At 38.0% G+C, this 20241-nt stretch overlaps 1 protein-coding gene across 1 annotated transcript in view; it reads left to right on the forward strand.

Annotated features, from left to right (window-relative positions):
* LOC140161178 (metabotropic glutamate receptor-like) overlaps window positions 1-7366 on the forward strand; it is a 32965-nt gene extending 25599 nt beyond the window's left edge. The window contains exon 2 of the mRNA XM_072184625.1: window positions 5725-7366. Within this exon, the coding sequence (XP_072040726.1) occupies window positions 5725-6228 (504 nt within the window). The 3' untranslated portion in view covers window positions 6229-7366. The remainder of the gene's footprint in view (window positions 1-5724) is intronic.
* Window positions 7367-20241: the final 12875 nt, after the last annotated feature.

Raw genomic sequence — 20241 nt, forward strand, 5'->3', positions numbered from 1 at the left:
GATGTGCTCAAACTTTAACACAGGTTATGCACTTTCGAATGTCAAAATACAACACCTCCAAACACACGATAAAAATTCAATTTCTCTTGTTCAGTGTTAAATATTAAAACGGCTGTGTGTGTAATACATGAAGGCTTATTTACCAGTAATTACATCGAGAGGTAATTTAATTTAACATGATTTAATAATGTTTGTGCAAATGATCTTACAAAGCAATTGTGTTGATTAAACAATTGTTACATCAACTTGTCTATTAATAAAGTAAAAAAACAAATTCAATCAGCATTTTTCTATAAATATCATGCTTACATGGCTGTGAAATTCATCATTCTATTCCACTAAATAGATTCAAATTTATTTTACAATTGAACATGGCTGTCTTTTGATATTATGATGCGCCGATACGTGATAATACAATTGTTAGTCTTGTACTAATTTCTATTTATATTGTATTTTCGCAATATCCTTGAAAATATTTCAAAGATTTGCACTTCTGTAAAGATCTGTGCTGTTTTATCACAAAAACGTCTTTAAAAATTATACCAAAGATACTAAGGCAATATAAAGGATTCTTTATTTTCTCATGTGATATCCCTTGTTGGGTACTTTCTCATTGGATTGCATTCAAGCACGTAAACCAATCAACTAATACACTACTCAAAGAAATTAAAGATTCAGTTTGATTTATTAGAATTTCGCAAAAACAGCATTAAGCTGAAAAATCAGATGAGTATCATTTCATTCAGTAAGCATGGCAATGTTTAGGCAACAGTTACTCTTGCTTTACAAGTATTATGTCCCTTGACGCTCAAAAACACAAAAGCACAATGAACAAAAAAGATAGAAGGTAAAATCAAGATTGTCAGATTCTGATTTAAAATATTTGTGGTATGCTCAATATGGGGGCCACAGGACATGACATTTTCGCGGTGTTGGACACATGTTTCATATGGACAAATTATATATTTAGAAGAGTGCGGTGAATCGTTTCTGGCAAATTTGTACCCCGTGCGTTGTATTTCGTCTCCATCTGTCCTATATACGAAACCGAGCACTGGTCTCTTTACTGTTCAAATAATATGGATTCTGTCTTATACTTTGAAAGAATTGCAATATATTTCTGTTATTTAAAATCAAAGCAGTTGATTGATCGGAGTACGACCAAACAGCTTTTACAAATACTACTAGTATTATTACATTTAGTACTTACTTACTAATAGAATTATAACAAGAAAGAGTCAACTTTTCAGAGTGACCTTAAATTAGATAGAGATTCATTATTTCACAAAACGTGAGAAATTAAATTAGATTTACTACAATATTATAAACTTGCTTTGATCAATCAATACCGTATTATTTATTTTCCTCAACTTCCACCCACTTGTACCAGTACAATTACGATTGGTTGGATGAGTCGCTCTCGTTATCCGCCCTTTTAAATATTTGGTGTGAAAGAAGGATGCAATGTTTGGTTGTATTGAGTAAAGCAAAAATTGGCCATTCAAACACTGTTCATAAAAATACCTATTGCTAATATTAATCGGGTTTGTAAGTTACAGGAAATACAGCTAGTGCAACACTTAAAATCCTTGGCCGTAATATTACCAGTGCACTCTTAGAAAAAAAAGGGGTTCTACCTTCTTCAAATACCAACTTCTCCAAATGATGTTTAAACTCCCAGCCTTTTTAGGGTTCTTGAACATACAAACAACCTTTGTTTACTGAGGCTGCTTCCTACGGGACAAGCTTTAAGTTACACCTTTGTCATTGGTAAGAGTTAGAATGTACCGTTATTTAAAACCATGTATTAACCTGATTAAAGCTCATAGTCTCCTTGGAAATATTTTTCTTCACATGTCAGAGTCTCGAAGGCTAAAAACTGGCTACGTTTTAGCAAACATTTATTTTGATATGTCATCACTATTCTATAGTGACAATTATTATTTTAAAGACTACATTTTAATCGCAGCCAAATGTTGGTCTTTGTTGGCCTTATAGCTTTCTAGGAATGGCACTTAAATTATAAATCTGCATCGCCTTTTATAATGCTATCTGTTGTAGTAGTAGGTATATCACCTCAAAAATAAGGGCAGCAGAAACACGTTATTTAATGTTTCTACATGAATGACCTTTATTAAAGCATCAAAAATAAAAAAACCGAATTGAAATCGGTCAATGCATTGTGACGTAGTCTCAATTTTAAGATGCTCATAAATGGAATGCAAATCTGCCACAAATTGCTATAATTACAAAATTGACACATTTCGAGATTTTGAAGGTTTATTTGGACACTTGCTTGAAAAAGCAACGTTAATTTAAGTATCACAGGTTAATTGCCTATCTTTTTTAAATTCGCCAAAGAAAACAAAATTAAAAAATCTATCATTAAATAATTATAATAAATTAACCAAATATACTATTTTAGCAATTCCGGCCAATCTGCAGACAAATAAAAGTTGAAAAAATGACTAAGTTCAGCTAATTAATATGCAAAATTGATGCCAAAAGAAAACCGTACATGATATCAGGGTGCGGTTTTTTTCACAAACATATGTATACAAAGTTCTTTCAATTGATAACAAAAAAAGTAATCAATTATGCAAATTAGCTTATTACAGCTAATTATGTATTCATGATATTATTACGTAAATTAGGCATGAGTAATTTTGTTGTTTTTTTCAATATTTAATGAAAGTCTTTTCATTCATCATGAATTTGTCAAGTATGAACCTGTTATGATGTTGAGTAAAGAATCTGCAGTTAATTACTTTAATATAATACAAAAAATACAAACTTTGACATTTTGATGGTGTCTGGAATAGAATTTTAAATTTTTCTGTAAATATGGTATGTGCCACCATTGCTCAAAGCCAAATCCGAAAAGTAAAAATAAAAATTCATTTGCAATGAGACTTTAAATTAACATTGTGTTATCTGGATTAACAAGGGAATAGAAACGGTAAAAGGAACAGCCCCTCTACTATAGCGTGTATACAAAAATGGTGTGGCCTTAGACACACACAATGGCTTAGAGCTATTGTGGTTTGGAATATTACTCCCTTTAAACTCACTTAAAAAATGTTTTGTTTCAAATCGATTTCCTCAAGTGTGCCATTCGTTGTCGATGGAAATAATTTACATGCTTAGAAAGATTAGTATTTCAGCTAAATGGTGGTAGATCTTGATTTTTCAAAATTCCTATATTTATTGATTTATGAGGGATCTTCAACAATCCATAAAAACAGGTAGTAGCTCTTAAACGAAGAAATATTTATTTTAAAAAACCTGATAGTAGTCACAAAAGGTTTCACACACCATATATCAAAAATTCAAACAATTGTGATAAATAGCACATATGAGGAAATTAATTTTTCGGCATGGATGTTTGTCAAAATTGAACAACTTTCATGCGCGCGCTTTTCAATTTACTGTTATGCTTGCATGCACAGTGTGGCAGAAGTATTGTGCAGCCACTGTGACATGCCTAGTAGTAGACATGGCAGCTTCCTGTTATTACAGAAACAATCATTTGTGAACAACACGTGAAACATTATGTCAATTTTGTTATAACAGGGCACACGAAATCAGTGAAGTCTTATTAATTGATGGATTGTGAGTGAAAATGCAGATATATTCAGCTAGTAAAAACCGTCAAAGAGACAATTTGTGTAGGTTTATTTTAAGCTGTTTTTTCAACGTCCCAGTTACGCCAATCATCGGACGCCATTTTGCAATAATTATGATACCATTTGACAGTTTTGCTGGGTGCAGCTTACAAATCGAATATCAATTATATTTTTCTTAGTTAGTTACTTACTTACTAAGTTGCCCAATATTTACGTTTTTACTGCCTCGGGTACATTATTTGGGTGTAAAGGACAATGCATTACCCTTTATTTCTTAATTAAAGGGACATGGCCTTAAAAGGGCACTACGTCACGTTTGGTGGTTTTTTTACTAGATGCTTTCGAATTGCCGAAGCCAATCAGGCCACAGGGTCCAGTTCTTTGTGGTTCCATGATGACTGCACTCCAGCCAATGGGTTATTCCATTTAAAGCCATAATACAGGGGGGAGTATGGGTTTCAAAATGAGTAACCCTGACCAATTACATTTTAAAAGTATACTCCCCGTGTGGAAGATATTTCCAAAATCTTCCACAAGATATAGGTAAAACCATAATACAGGGGGCGTATGGGTTTCAAAATGATTAACCCTGACCAATTACATTTGAAAAACATACTCCCCCTGTGGAAGATATTTCCAGGGGTAGTGTGGATTTCAACTGGAATAGCCCAATCTTCACACTCATCTGCAAATAGTCATCAATTATTTTGATTTGTGTGACATTTAAATGTATCATGCTACAGTTTGTATCTCCAAATTCTGGATTGTCCTTGTCGTTGATAATCTATTATTATTCTCAAGTCGCGTATAAACAAGCTTACAAATGGTGAAAGATCTATATATGACTGATAGAATTTTCTGCTTGAGATACGAGAGTGGAAAACAAGAAGTCAACTTTGATGGTCAGTCAGTTATCAAACCTGACATTATCATTTAACGAAGCGTAAATGTGTCCAAAATTTTATGTGATTTGAAGAAACAAAACTTGGGGTTGTCCACAGATTTGTGAGTTACAGTAACGTATGTCATAGCCATTAGACACTTCACGACGATTAATATAGACACTAACCTTGAAAATATATGCAACAATAAATCGTATATTTTGATATTTGTTTGTTTGTGTTATTATTATTATCTGATTTTACATTTATGAGCATTATCATATTTTTAATTCTTCCAAATACAGGGTGAATCAAAAAAAGTGCAATAGAGAAAAGAATCCATTTTTATTTAAGAACCGAGTTGAAACTTTTAAAACATTTTATAAATTATATATCCATTAGTGACCTTGTGTGAAAAAATTATGGAATTAGCATTTACTGTTTTGTTTTTATGACACATTTTATAGCGATACCCAGTTTTAATGTTTGTCCAAGAGACATCTAAAATTTGAATGTCAGCTCACTTTGTGTAAGGAAGATTTGGTACAACTGCCATTTTCTTCACCTCTTAGGCATTGAAATAAAATGGAGCACCCAAAGTGTTATTTTGCCCTTGTTCTTGTTTGAGAAGAAACATTATTTGTTGTTATTTTCATTTTACCTTTACTTTAAAGATGTTTATTCTCTATCTAAACCATACAAATTTGTAGGCGGGTTTTTCAAATGTCGAAATGAAATGCACGCAAAATTAAAGTGGAGTGAATTACAAAATATCAAGTAAGTTGGACATATTGGAATATAAAAAACTGAAGTTGGAGTCGAGTGAGGTATTAAGGACTTAAAGTAATGTTAAAAAGTTTGTTTGAACAGAAAAATATTAAAATAACGCAAAAATCAACCTTACTTAAGTTAAAGTCAGTTTCAGAGCTGGTGCCTTTATCGTGCATTGTGTGCTCTCATTCAAAATACATGGTATCTCGTAGACAAATAATGAAATTGGATATCGCAGCATAAGGACTCATAAAAATTGAACGGTAGTTGTGATTCACTTTATTTTTTCACAGAAGGTGACAATTGAGTGTGGCATTTATAGAAACTTTCAATAATGGGAAAGTTCAACTTGGTTCTTACATAAATATCGATTCTTTGCTCTATTGCACTTTTTTTTTACTCACCCTGTATCTAATATTTTATCTCTTGTGGTATTACTGTTGCAGATTGTGTTAGTGTGTTGTACGGCCAGTATTGACCCATCCACACCACAGTATCTCTACACCTCATCCAAGAAGGACACGGTTGAGTTATACTGTCGTCTTGGCATTGGTTTCTTAGCATCTATCGCCTACAATGCCATTCTCATCATTGCCTGCTGCTTCTACGCCTTCAAAGCCCGCAAAGTACCAAGTAACTACAACGAATCCAAGTTCATTGCCGCAAGTGTCTATTCAACAGTGGTAGTGTGCGTATCACTCATACCAGTTTACACAACAGCAGTTGGAGTTGTTCAGATGGTGTCCGCCCTGTGTGCTGCTCTTCTCTTGACAGCCTACATTACCTTGATTAGTTTGTATCTGCCAAAGCTTTATGCCATTCATTTTGTGAGCGATGACGAGGATCTACAGATACAGAATTGGCGCACAAGTAACAGGATAGGGACTGAGATAAGCACCAGACCGACACAAAATACCAGCAGTGGTAATAATGACGGTGGTGGAGATTAGAACCATTTTAAAGCATTTCAATAAAGACTGTAGTGGAAGAAGTAGTTCAGAAATAGTTGTATGAAAAGAAAAATGATCCAATTTGTTTAATATTTTTTCTAAGTTATAAAAAATCATGTTGTCATACATACATGTACATATATGATCGCCTGCACATGTACACCATCACCAAGATACCTGACTGCTATACACACAGAGTGCCTACATAATACCAATGCTGCTACTGCACAGGCTACTACACTCACCAGCATGTGGTACTGCACTGGTACTACACTGGTACTCTCCTCCTGATCCTGGTACTGCACAGTACCAGCCAAGTACCTTGGCGACGGTAATCCTGTGCAGACGGCCCCAATAGGAATCTTGTACTTGTGTGCAAAGATAAAAATTATCTTGGTGTAGATTATTTATCCAGTTGGTAAATCAAAGTTGGTAAATTGAATCAAAAACGGGAAATTGTGAAAATATCACCCCGTGCCGATTTTGGGCTATTTCTCCATTTACGATCATGCCCAAAAGTGTCTCCTTTTGACATGACACGTCACATATTTCGTTAACACGACATTACGCCCGTTACCACCGGACGTCATCAGGTGACTAAATCAGGTCGAGCGGAGTTGATTTCCGTCTCTTGCGTGACCAATCGACTTGAATTCGTCGCCTGGTGATGTCATATGTTATTGGACGCAACGTCGTCGCCGTGCATGTTGACGAAACATGTAAGTTCCACTTTTTCATTTAATTTTGTTCTTTTATAAGCTTTTATATAATGAAAATTACACAAGACCTATTAACACAACAATTTTCAAAAACAAAGAGTGAAGTTTCTGAACCCTATTTGAGTCAATACCTAAAGAACTATTTTTACTCGTAGCCGCAAACGTAGGCACCTCTCCCACTACAGTCTTCCACTGATGAATTGTTCGCGCGTTACCTTATAAATGAATATATTTTCAGCATGTCATCCACTTGGCAATTTTAGCCACAAATTTGTGAAAATCCTCAAGTTTCTTCGCCCAACCAAGGCGCAATAAAGCCTTGCCATTGAAATGGTTAATGGCTGAAATTTTGTTGCGTAAAGTGTACAAGATTACTATTTTGGAGTCCAGATTAAATGGGCATGCATTTCGTGATCCACAACCCCCAATTTTAGTCACAAATTTGTGAAAATCCTCAAGTTTCTTCGCCCAACCAAGGCACAGTCAAGCCTTGCCATTGAAATGGTAAATGGTTGAAATTTTGTTGCGTAAAGTGTACAAGATTACTATTTTGGAGTCCAGATTAAATGGGCATGCATTTCGTGATCCACATCCCAGCCTTTAAAGTTTTTGCAAACAAGTTGAGATGTTGATACCATCAGAAACCTAGAACTACACAATTATTTTGTGTTGAAACGTTTCTTGTAGATTCATTCGTTTGACAAAGACATCGTCCAATATCCCGCCCGTTAACTTCCTGAAATTCCAACACATTAGCCTATGGGGCACCGTAACTCAGTGCAGTTATGCGTAACTTGCAAATTCAATGACCGAATCAACTGACATTATGGAAATAACTTTTTCGTGAGTATCTATACTTTGATCAGCTCGTAATCGGCGGGCCTTATAACATCGCGGATTAATATCTATGTATATTGTTACGAGAATGGTCTCGTGACATCTTGCCAGAAGCATCACAAATTATTCGTTCAATTCCGATACGTTGTCTATTTTCTTTAACACACACAATAGAGACCAGACAGGTCAACTATGACACTTCTAACCTGGGTCTACTTTTCGGCGTAAAGCCTAACAATTCCCGCCGAATACGAGCTGATCAAACTGTATCATGTATATTGAACCATCTCTTAAAAGCTAGAATCACGAAATACCCCTTTAAGACTAACAACGTTGATTAACGACTGTTTGTATTTTGAGAGTGAATAAAACATAAACGTAAACAATGTGACTTAAGGTGGTTATATTATTATGTTCTTGACCACGGACAGTGATGGGCAACAGCTTTATTATATTTTTTTAGTACGAGGCACTTCAAATGTGACAGCAGAGTTAGAGTGAAGTGCGTGGAAGTTATGTGAGTCAGAGGTTGAAAATAAGAAAAGATGTAATATAACCAATTAGTATGGAATGGTGGAATATCATCACAAGCTACGTCCTCATGACGTGCTGGATGATCGCCACCCAGTGTTTGGATTTCTTTGAAATGACCGGAAGATCGCCACGCGGCGAACGGGCCTTTTTTCCAGGGTCTATTTATGGGACCCACCGACGGTAACGAATCGCTACGCTGCAGTGTGTGGAAATCCTCTAAGGGTTCACCTGGTGATCATCTGGACAAATTCTAATACTGCTTGACACCACCCGACATAGGAGAATTCCCACTCGCTGCGTAACGATCTTCCGGACATTCATATGGTTATGATGGTCGTCAGTATATCTTCATATATGAAGGGCCGGGTCACAGTGTCATCGCCCCGATATCTTCATGGTAGAAATCGCCATGGTAGGTGGAATCCACAGCCACGCATGACCATTTTGTTCCGACCTTTGAGACGCATAATGAGCCGAACGACATCCGACTAAGGCTACTGACAATATCCTGGTAATTGACCTTTCTGTGTGTGAGTGAGCTTGTATACGCCATGTCTGAGGTCAGTGGTCATATTATGCTTTTAGACTGCTTGCACGAGTGAGTGGAGCTAGCCTATACGCTGCGCTATAGTACGGCACATATAAAATCAGAATTTTTGTAAGTTTTTGAGTTCAAGACGCAAGCTTCTTTCTCAAGACGCAAGCTAACGACTATCATATCCGTTCAATACATATATTCAAGTGCAAGGAACCAAATCTGGCTTCTTCAGACTAAATAAATTACGGGAGATATTCATCATTTTCTACCGCGGTATCCAAAGATTTATCGTCTGAATATCAAATCGTGCATAGCACATTCACGTATATCGATCCCGGGTATTCATTTCAATGTCTCTGCTGTGTAATGTAATTATTAACCGGGCGATGTCGGTGTGCGGGTGTGAACTTATTTTTGGACACGCCTCTAAAAATATAATGATACCCACACAGTGATCTGTCTGTACACAGATTATATTTTGAAAAGGCTATGGTGTATCACATGTTACCACATGTCAGTCATCAGATAGTTATTGGACCATGTAAACCTGCAAAAAACGCGATATAGGCCTACTTCTCAGCCTATGGTAAACAAATACAAACGTTGCCTGACAATCGTCACGTGGCGATTCTCCGATCATTTAAAACTAATCTAAACATTGCGTGGCCAGGGGCGTATCAACTGCCCCGGGAGCCCTTATCAGCTCCTTATCAGCTCCATCTTTTTCGCTTTTGCTCTATTTCATTGCCCTCGGGCCCCTGACTTCGTCCACCCTGTCCACCTCCTTGCTACGCTACACTGTACGTGGCGATCCTCCGACATCGGAGGATTCCCACTCACCGCGTGGTGATCCTCCAAACCCGTAGATTCCCACTCATTGTGTGTGTGTGTGGGGTGGGGGTGGGTGTTGTGATTCCTGGTGATATGATATGATGGTGTTCTCCCAAGCACGTGGCAAGGGTCAATTATACCATACTTGTCTATATACGAATCCAACTAGCCAAGTCATGGTTAGGATTTGGTCGGCCATTACTGGGTTCCGGGTGCACCTAACTGGTGTTGTGACTGCCCAATTGGGTGGATTAAAACCCGCTTAAAAATCGATGTTATATTGTATTGTGTTGTAAACTTTCATCATTCTTTTGTCTACGTGTAACACGGGTGATGGAATGCAGTTTAAAATTCCCGCCAAGGACGCATCATTTACATTTCTGGTGGGATTTACTCAGCGGGGACCCAGTTATGGCTGCTATTGAGGTGTAGGAATGCGTGAAATTGGATTCGTCTATAACTGGGGTAACATACCTTCTAGATCAACTTCCTTGGCTCCCACATGGCACAACGATATTCATATTGTAGTCTGCATTATGTAGACATCTCCAAATCATTATAAACATTGTATACCCTGCTATTCACCGTAGAAGTAGATACGTAACCGTAATTATACGTAAACGTAATTATCAGAGAGATTGCGATTTCCAAACGTACGTATCGAACGTACGTGGAATATATTAAAAACCACTCTCCTGTGACGGGATTTTGAATAGATTCCACGTATGTTCGATGCTACGTTTGAAATCGCAATCTCTATCGTAGCAATGGGTGCATACTATCTTTGAATGTATCGCCTTGCACTAGATCACCGTGGTCATCTGGGGCGGACATGTTATAATGAATTTAAAAGAGCAGCAACGACACCACTTGCATTACATTCCAGATGTTAAATCTACATCATATGCAAAACTTGAGGAAAAATGAATGTGGCGTTTTTATTTTAGGGCCATTTTTCTTTAACCGGTTTTTACATGTAGCCCAAAGGATAGAGCGCCTGTTGAGGGGGATATAACCCCCATTTAAGTAGAGTCCCTATATATGGAGAGTTGCGACAACTTCCAAAAATCCGCCATTTTGTGTCCAAATTGTGTCTAAAGTCAGGTATTAAAACCGACCGCTATATGTGCAGTACCGCATGCGGTAAAAATAGTTCCTAAAGTTATACAGTAAGTCTATGGGAAAATCCTGCCAATTTGCATATAAATGGTCATAACTTTAAAAAAACGACCTCCAAACTCATTATACGTACACATATTAAAAGCTAACACAATAATGATTCCAAATTTGGGCATACCAATTCTCATTTACAAGTCACGTGCCGGGGTCACGTGACCAAAATCTTAGCTAAAACGTCAAAAAACCATAATTTTTGTGATTTTGATGAAAATCAAGGGAAAAAACGGTTTAAATGAGTCTAACTCCGTTATTTTTTTTAACCTTGGATCTGAAACTTTGCAGATATGTCAAGGTTGATAAAAACTTACCATATATAGTAAAATAAAGTGAGTCTTATATTTTACTGTTGCCATGGTAACGTTAAGTTTATACTCCCAGAAATTATCTACCATTCTAGTAGAACGATTTAGTCTATAATTATCTTAACATTATTACTACATTACAGTCAGTTCTTGTTGAGTCAGTTTTGTTTCAATAACGTCATTATGTGGCAAACGGCCGAATCATGATTCGTCTTTTGATAAAGTCATGTTATTACAAGTATAAAATTATTTTGAATTAGAGATCAAATGCTTGCAATAATAAAATATCTCTAGATGGCAGCATATCAATTCTCCAACATTGAAATCGCAATGCTCTTTTGCTTCAAATCATTGTTCTCCAACGATGTTCAGTGTGATAAGTAGCGAAAGAGGACGGCATACAGGGTTAGCTACCGGTGCAGCGCCAGAGGTGCAGCGCAGTCAACGATTATCACCGTTAAGAAATTGATATGTTGCCCTCATGAGTTAAAGTGTTAATCCCTTGTTCAATAATTCATGCGTAACATGAAGCCACGCTTATTCAGGAAGCTAAAAAGAACAACACCAAAGAAAACAAGGATAAGTTTACAAAAGCTAGAAAGGACTACAATCATGCAGAGAAGGTAGCCAGAAGGAGCTATAACAACAAGTAGGGGAAAGAACTCTCAGATGGCAACCTCAGCAGCAAGAAATGGTGTGAACAGGGACCAGGGCCGGCACATCCTCCTCTCAGCTATGACAACATCATCACGTCATGTGCCCCGAGAAACACCAGCGGTCACGTGACGACCACGGAATAAACCAGTGGCTCCGAAGGCTTGTGGATGCAAGCCGCAGGCTACCACAGCTCTGAATATAATAGTCGTGAGACGTAAGTTAAAACTTTCTTATACTATTTTTGAGTATTTTGTATCCTTATATTTGGCAATTTTAGCCCCAAAAGTGCCAATTTTTGGGCGCTTCGCACGAATTTTATTCCACTTTTGCACTAGATTTCATCAGTTTAGCTTCGGTATGGCAAAATTTTTCGCGCGCTTCACGCGCATTTGTACCCTGGACTTATTCTGTCGCCAAAAGGCGCTGGATTCACTATACTTCAACAATTTTTTTTCAACCCCATCTCCCCATGTTAAAAAGAATGATCTACGCCACTTAGCGCAGAACTTGCAAGACCACTCAGCCTGCTGCTTGAGCTTTGCTTCTCCCAGGGAGGTTTCCTAAGCCAATGGAAGACTACGTCTGTCATCCATATTCACAAGAGAGATTCTAAGTCTAATCCATCTATGCATACCGCACCATCTCTCTGCTCTACATCATGAGCAAGGTCATGGAGGCTGTTGTACAGAACCAACTTCAGGAATACCTCCTTGGAAACCAACTGATATTGGATAGGCAATTTGGATTTAGGCCATACTGCAGTTACTGTCCGTTTTCCTATACACAATACACAGTGCTCTTTCCCATTGACGCGTGACCTCTACAAATAGCCCTACGTTAAATGTATGGGGGTATGACTAGTAAACGTCGCTGTGTGAAAAATAACCGGCCAATATTAAAAGTACTCTTCTAAAGTTCTAGAAAATATAGTTTTTAACATGTCCTAAATTTTTAGCTAATTTAGATGTTTGGAAATATTCGTACTTTGGTGTTTTAGTTAATGTTATAGGTAATAGTACATTGCCTAGTTAACGTCGCTGTGTGAAAAATAACCGGCCAATATTAAAAGTACTCTTCTAAAATTCTAGACAATATAGTTTTGTAACATGTCCTAAATTTTTAGCTAATTTAGGTGTTTGGAGAGGGTCGTACTTTTGTGTTTTAGGAAGGATATGTAAACGACAGATAACACCAAAAATATGAAGAAATTATTTCCAAACCGTGTTAAGTCAACAATCATTATGTTGCTCATTTTCAAGAATGCTGGTTTACAAAAAGCACGCCATTGTCTCATTTCGTGAACAAAAGTACACATACCATTGTTTCCTTTCGTTTCCTTTATAATCGGTTACCCAACTGAAGCTATAATACAAACTTGATTGCGATATCGCACATGAAAACAGTCACATGTGCACAGCCAGAGAAGATCCGATTTAATCAGTTGAGCTGTTTCAATGAGTGTTATCTTGGTTTAATAGCTTTTAATGGGGTTAAGTCCTGCAAAGGTCGAGATGAATTCTACTGTCATGACTGTAGACATGACTGCATCATGCCACATCACAGCACAGCTGATATCCTTACAGTACTGACCCAAGAGTGGTCCAACTCCAGGCAACAAAGTGCGTCTAATTGCACTGGCGATTAAAGGAGCATTTGACAACGTCTGGTATAATGGCCTTTGCTCGAAACTCATGGCAAAAGGAGTATCCGGCAATCTGCTCACCTGAATTAAGAGCTACCTGATAGATCGTTCTATAAAAATTCCAAAAAGTTCCAAAAAAGTACTTCCTCCATCAATGCATCTGTTCCCCAGGGGTCAATATTGGCCCCACTTTGTCTTCATTGATGACCTTGGTGATGAGTGTGAAAACCAACTCTACCTCTATTGATTCCACCTTGTTCTGTGAGATTACATCTACAGACAAACCTGGAGCTGTTACTGTTAAACTCAACAGCAATGAACAGAAACTTGAGGATCTGGGCAGACAGATGGAAATGTAAGACAATGACAATATCAAGAAAGAGGAATCCAACCAAGCTAGATCTCATGTTTGGTACCAACAAATTGGCTGAGAAGGAGGAGCTGGAGATCCTGGGAGTCACAGACTCACAGTTGACAGCAAGCTGACCGGGAAGGTCTTGTCCAAGAGGCATCTAAAATTTGAATGTCAGCCCACTCTGATCTGTGTAAGGTAGATTAGGAACAACTGCCATTTTCTTAACCTCATTGGCATTGAAATAAAATGGAACACCCAAAATGATATTGCCATTGGTCTTGTTTGAGAAGAAACATTATTTGTTGTTATTTTCATTTTACCTTCACTTTAAAAGATGTTTATTCTCTATCAAAAATATACACATTTGTAGGCTGGTTTTTCAAATGTCAAAATGCAATGTTCGCAAATTGAAGTGAACTGAATTACAAAATATCCAGTCATTAGAGAATGAATTTGGAGAAAACCTTCTGATAATTACAAACACTCGCTGAGCAGCAAGACATTCCCTCTAAGCTTTTTAATCCGATAAGCTGATTATCTATTTGTTTTCATGAATTGGAAGACATTCTTTGGTGTATTACTGAGCTCAATCATCTGAAATTACTGGAGCGTCAGCCACCCAGGCTGGTGGCTCAGCATAGTATTTTATTAACAGAAGGTTTTCTCCAAATTCGTTTCCTAATGAAGTTGGACATATAGGGATTTAAAAAAAAATTGAGTTTGAGTCGAGTGAGGTATGAAGGCCTTAAAGTAATGTTAGAAAGTTTGTTTGAACAAAAAAATATAAAAATAAAAAAATAACGCAAAAATCAACCTTATTTACTAACTTTAACTTTAAAAAAAGTTAAAGTTAGTTTCAGAGCTGGTGCCTTTCTTTACCAGGCATTGCGTGCTCTCATTCAAAATACATGGTACCTCGTGGACAAATAAAGAAATTGGGTATCGCAGCAAAAGGACTCATAAAATTAAACGGTAGTCGCGATTCACTTCATATTTTCACAGAAGGTGACTATTGAGTGTGGCATTTACAGAATTTTTCAATAATGGGAAAGTTCGACTTGGTTCTTGCATAATATCAATTCTTTGCTCTATTGCACTTTTTTTTCACTCACCCTGTGAGTTGGCATTGCAACATTGGCCCAATGTTGGAATGCCATTCCTGTTCCGATAGTTGGCATTGCAACATTCGGCCAATGTTGCAATGCCATTCTTGTTTCGATAGTTGGCATTGCAACATTGGGCCAATGTTGCAATACCATTCATGTCTCGATAGTTGGCATTGCAACATTGGGCCAATGTCGGAATGCCATTCCTGTTTTGATATTTGGCATTGCAACATTGGGCCAATGTTGGAATGCCATTCCTGTTCCGATAGTTGGCATTGCAACATTGGGCCAATGTTGGAATGCCATTCCTGTTTCAATAGTTGGCATTCCAACATTGGGCCAATGTTGCAATGCCATTCTTGTTTCGATAGTTGGCATTGCAACATTGGGCCAATGTTGCAATACCATTCATGTCTCGATAGTTGGCATTGCAACATTGGGCCAATGTCGGAATGCCATTCCTGTTTTGATATTTGGCATTGCAACATTGGGCCAATGTTGGAATGCCATTCCTGTTCCGATAGTTGGCATTGCAACATTGTGCCAATGTTGGAATGCCATTCCTGTTCCGATAGTTGGCATTGCAACATTGGGCCAATGTTGCAATGCCATTCATGTCTCGATAGTTGGCATTGCAACATTGGGCCAATGTCGGAATGCCATTCCTGTTTTGATATTTGGCATTGCAACATTGGGCCAATGTTGGAATGCCATTCCTGTTCCGATAGTTGGCATTGCAACATTGGGCCAATGTTGGAACGCCATTCTTGTTTCGATAGTTGGCATTGCAACATTGGGCCAATGTTGCAATGCCATTCATGTCTCGATAGTTGGCATTGCAACATTGGGCCAATGTCGGAATGCCATTGCTGTTTCGATAGTTGGCATTGCAACATTGGGCCAATGTTGGAATGCCATTCCTGTTTTGATAGTTGGCATTGCAACATTGGGCCAATGTTGGAATGACATTCCTGTTCCGATAGTTGGCATTGCAACATTGGGCCAATGTTAAAATGCCATTCCTGTTTCGATAGTTGGCATTGTAACAGTGGGGCAATGTTGGTATGCCATTCCTGTTTCGATAGTTGGCATTGCAACATTTGATCAATATTCATAGAGCAATGCACTTTGGCCGGTTTAGTCATCAAAATATTGCCTATATTAACTTAAAACACTTCATCAAATGTACACACCCAGGTTAGCTCAATCGGTACGGTAAGGCAGCAGACTCTCATACAGAAGGTCCCTGGTTCAAATCCCGTTAGGTAAAGTAAGGTAAGTGACTTGTATAAAATTATGCTAGGCAATTTTGTAATGTAACACTTAATGTAAGGGGTGTACCCTCGGGTGGTGAATTCTGAAAGTGGTCCGCCAAAATCGCTTTCCCCCTCTTTGGCCGTGCCAAAAATCTTTGCCCCCCTTGACGTGCCAAAAACCCTTTGCCTCCCTTTTGATGTGCCAAAAATCTTTGCCCCCCCCTCTTACACATGCAAGATTTTGGGGAACCTGAATTTAAAACCTTAAATTGTCTTATCATATAATGCGAGTGTACAGAGCAGAATAATTTGCATATTTGAACGTGTTCCTAACGTTTTCCTACATCTTTTTAGGGCGTAATATATAGAAACGGCGCCAAAAATCGCTTGTCCCCCCTTTTCGACCTGCCAAAATTGCTTGACCCCCTTTCGACCTGCCAAAAATGCTTGCCCCCCTCCTTTTGGCCTGCCAAAAATCTTTGCCCCCCCTATAATTCACCACCCCGGGGGTACACATAATTATTGCACCATCCCTAAGGACAGTATTCACCAAAGGCGACGTACAAAAATGCATGCCGACCCAAATTTCGGAAATTTCAGGAACAATTTTTTTGTATTTTCTCAAATTGCAAATTATTTACAGATTTTGGTGACCCTACTTGCACGGTCCGTCCGCCCGTAGAATAGGGTTTCCTTTTTTCGTCGCCTAACTACTATTTTTGATTTTTTTTCATGATTTTGTCTCAATGAGCTTCAATGGGCTTATTTGCCTTGGTTGGCATCTAGACATAGGGCCAACATAGGCCCGATGGCAGAAAAAACATTGCACAATGTTGCAAGCCAATGTTGGTCCAATGTTTGGACTTAATACATTGGGCCAACATTTGATCAATGTTGGACCTTGGTTGGCATTTCGACATTGCGCCAACACAGGCCCGATGGCAAAAAAGACACTGGCCCAATGTTGGTCCAATGTTTAGACTTAATTAGTTAAAAAATTGGGCCAACATTGGACCAATGTTGGACCTTGGTTGGCATCTAGACAGTTGGCCAACATATAGGCCCGATGGTAAAAAAGACATTGGCCCAATGTTGCAAGCCAATGTTGGTCCAATGTTTGAACTTAATACATTGGGCCAACATTTGACCAATGTTGGACCTTGGTTGGCATTTCGACATTGCGCCAACACAGGCCCGATGGCAAAAAAAGACATTTGCATATTTGAACGTGTTCCTAACGTTTTCCTACATCTTTTTAGGGCGTAATATATAGAAACGGCGCCAAAAATCGCTTGCCCCCCTTTCGACCTGCCAAAAATTGCTTGACCCCCCTTTCGACCTGCCAAAAATTGCTTGCCCCCCCCTCCTTTTGGCCTGCCAAAAAATCTTTGCCCCCCCCCCTATAATTCACCACCCTGGGGGTACACATAATTATTGCACCACCCCTAAGGACAGTATTCACCGAAGGCGACGAAAAAAGAAAACCCTGTAGGCTGTTCTACGGGCCCGACCGACCCAGATTTTGAACAAATTGGGGAAAACAAATTTTCCTGTACAAATGCATGCCGACACAAATTTCGGAAATTTCAGGAACAAATTTATTTTTTTGGTATTTTCTCAAATTGCAAATTATTTACAGATTTTGGTGACCCTACTCACGGTCCGTCCGCCCGTAGAATAGGGTTTCCTTTTTTCGTCGCCTAACTACTATTTTTGATTTTTTTTCATGATTTTGTCTCAATGAGCTTCAATGGGCTTATTTGCCTTGGTTGGCATCTAGACATAGGGCCAACATAGGCCCGATGGCAGAAAAAACATTGCCCAATGTTGCAAGCCAATGTTGGTCCAATGTTTGGACTTAATACATTGGGCCAACATTTGATCAATGTTGGACCTTGGTTGGCATTTTGACATTGCGCCAACACAGGCCCGATGGCTAAAAAGACACTGGCCCAATGTTGGTCCAATGTTTAGACTTAATTAGTAAAAAATTGGGCCAACATTGGACCAATGTTGGACCTTGGTTGGCATCTAGACAGTTGGCCAACATATAGGCCCGATGGTAAAAAAGACATTGGCCCAATGTTGCAAGCCAATGTTGGTCCAATGTTTGAACTTACATTGGGCCAATGTTAATTGTTATCTGGGCGTCCTCTACAAAATGCACACCGGGGTGTGCCTACCAGATCTGAAAGTACTGAGCTCTACTGAGCCATTTTTTGTAGTCAGAAAAAGAGCTAAAAAAAAAAAAAAAAAATAAAAAAAAATAAAAAATAAATAAATAAATATTATAGATAAATAAATAAACAAACAATAAAGGTTGGTTAATAAATAAATAAATAAATAAATAAATAAATAAATAAATAAATAAATAAATAAATAAATAAATAAATAAATAAATAAATAAATAAGGGACCGTTCATTATTTCCACCGGAGGGGGGCCGGGAGAATACATGGGGGTCAGATGGTTTTTGTCAGGCAAAAAGGGGGGGGTCAGATGGTTTTTAGTTATTGAAAGGGGGGGTCAGATGGTTTTGCATCTCAAAAATCCTGGAGCTTCCGGGGGCTTCGCCCCCTGGACCCCCATCTAATAGAAATTCACCTTTTCAGAAATTATATTATGGTTGTGTGATGGACAAATGTTTCGGACAAAATTAATGTGCAGTGACTGCCACTGAGTAGTGAACACATACAAACCACAGACACCCTAGCCCTATGGATGGGGTGTACATGTCTGTGTGCATGTTTTCTCTCTTTCAAGAGTTTAATGAATTAGAAAGTTCCATGAAAGGAATTTTAGATATTTTTATATAGTCAAAATATTAATTAAAATATGTATAATTATCAATTATTTCATTAACGATAACAGTAATGATTCTGGGAAGTGAAATCTAAATAATTTTGTGGATATGTTGGATATTGTGATAACAAATTTTGAATCAAATTTGAGATCTATTTTGACATTTTTAGATAATCATTTCACATTTTACATGGATCTAATTGGACTTTCTGTGTCCAAGTTTGAGCCGAACCGAGTCTGTTTGTGAGCTTTTGTGTCCGAGTCCGGCAAAAAGTGGACTTGAGTCTGATCGATACATCACCATAGGCGTAGATCCCTCCCAATATTTTGCCAGGGGGATGCCCCATACAATCACCCCCCCCCCCCCAATGTTGACACCTAAATATAGGTTTCTGACCACATATTTGCCCATTTTAGCCCCAAAAGTGCAAATTTCCGCGCGCTTCGCCCGCATTTATTATTCCACTTTTGCACCATATTTCATCAGTTTAGCTACAAAATATCAAAAATGTTCGTGCGCTTCACGCGCATTTGTACCCTAAACTTATTTTGACGCCAAAAGGTGCTGGATTCACTATACTTCAAGAATTTTTTCCAATCCCATCCCCCCCCAATGTCAAAAAAGAAATCTACGCCACTGTACATGTACATCACTAATTTATGGTAAGATGTCACAAACTACTTTTTATTCCTTTTAATATAGGCCTACTGATGAAGAAGATTTTGCAACTCATTCATTTTACACCAAATGGGGCTATGTACTGCACCCAGTATCAACATGTATGAGAAGTTGATGCATACTTACAGGCCCATTCTCCGTTAAAGCGTCCAAGTTTGGTCTCAGGAATGACAAAATGCCAACCACAAAGAATTAATAAAATTCATTCAGAATCGTAAACTTTAATAGTTTAAGAACACAAAACAATGCATGGGTGATTGTTCAACAATACTTCATTTTTGAGCAATATTACTTGTACGTATTGGGGGTAACGTATCAGTGGTAACGTATCTGTGAAACCCTTTCCTATCTTTGTCTTAATCGTGCAAGTGTAAAAACTGACCGAATTAATACCCATACTTGATCAGTCATCACCCAATGTACTAAAGTCTGGTATGGTATTTGGCTTCATTTATCATAGCGTTTTTTCCGAGGGGAGTCTAATTTAGGTAACGTATCTGTGAAGGCATGAACGTAAAGTCAGGACTTTTTGCCATTAATAGACCTGATTTTGTTTACTTTGAAACCATTATGTTTT

This window comes from Amphiura filiformis, chromosome 9, assembly GCF_039555335.1.
Source record: "Amphiura filiformis chromosome 9, Afil_fr2py, whole genome shotgun sequence".
In the NCBI taxonomy this organism is placed as follows: domain Eukaryota; kingdom Metazoa; phylum Echinodermata; class Ophiuroidea; order Amphilepidida; family Amphiuridae; genus Amphiura; species Amphiura filiformis.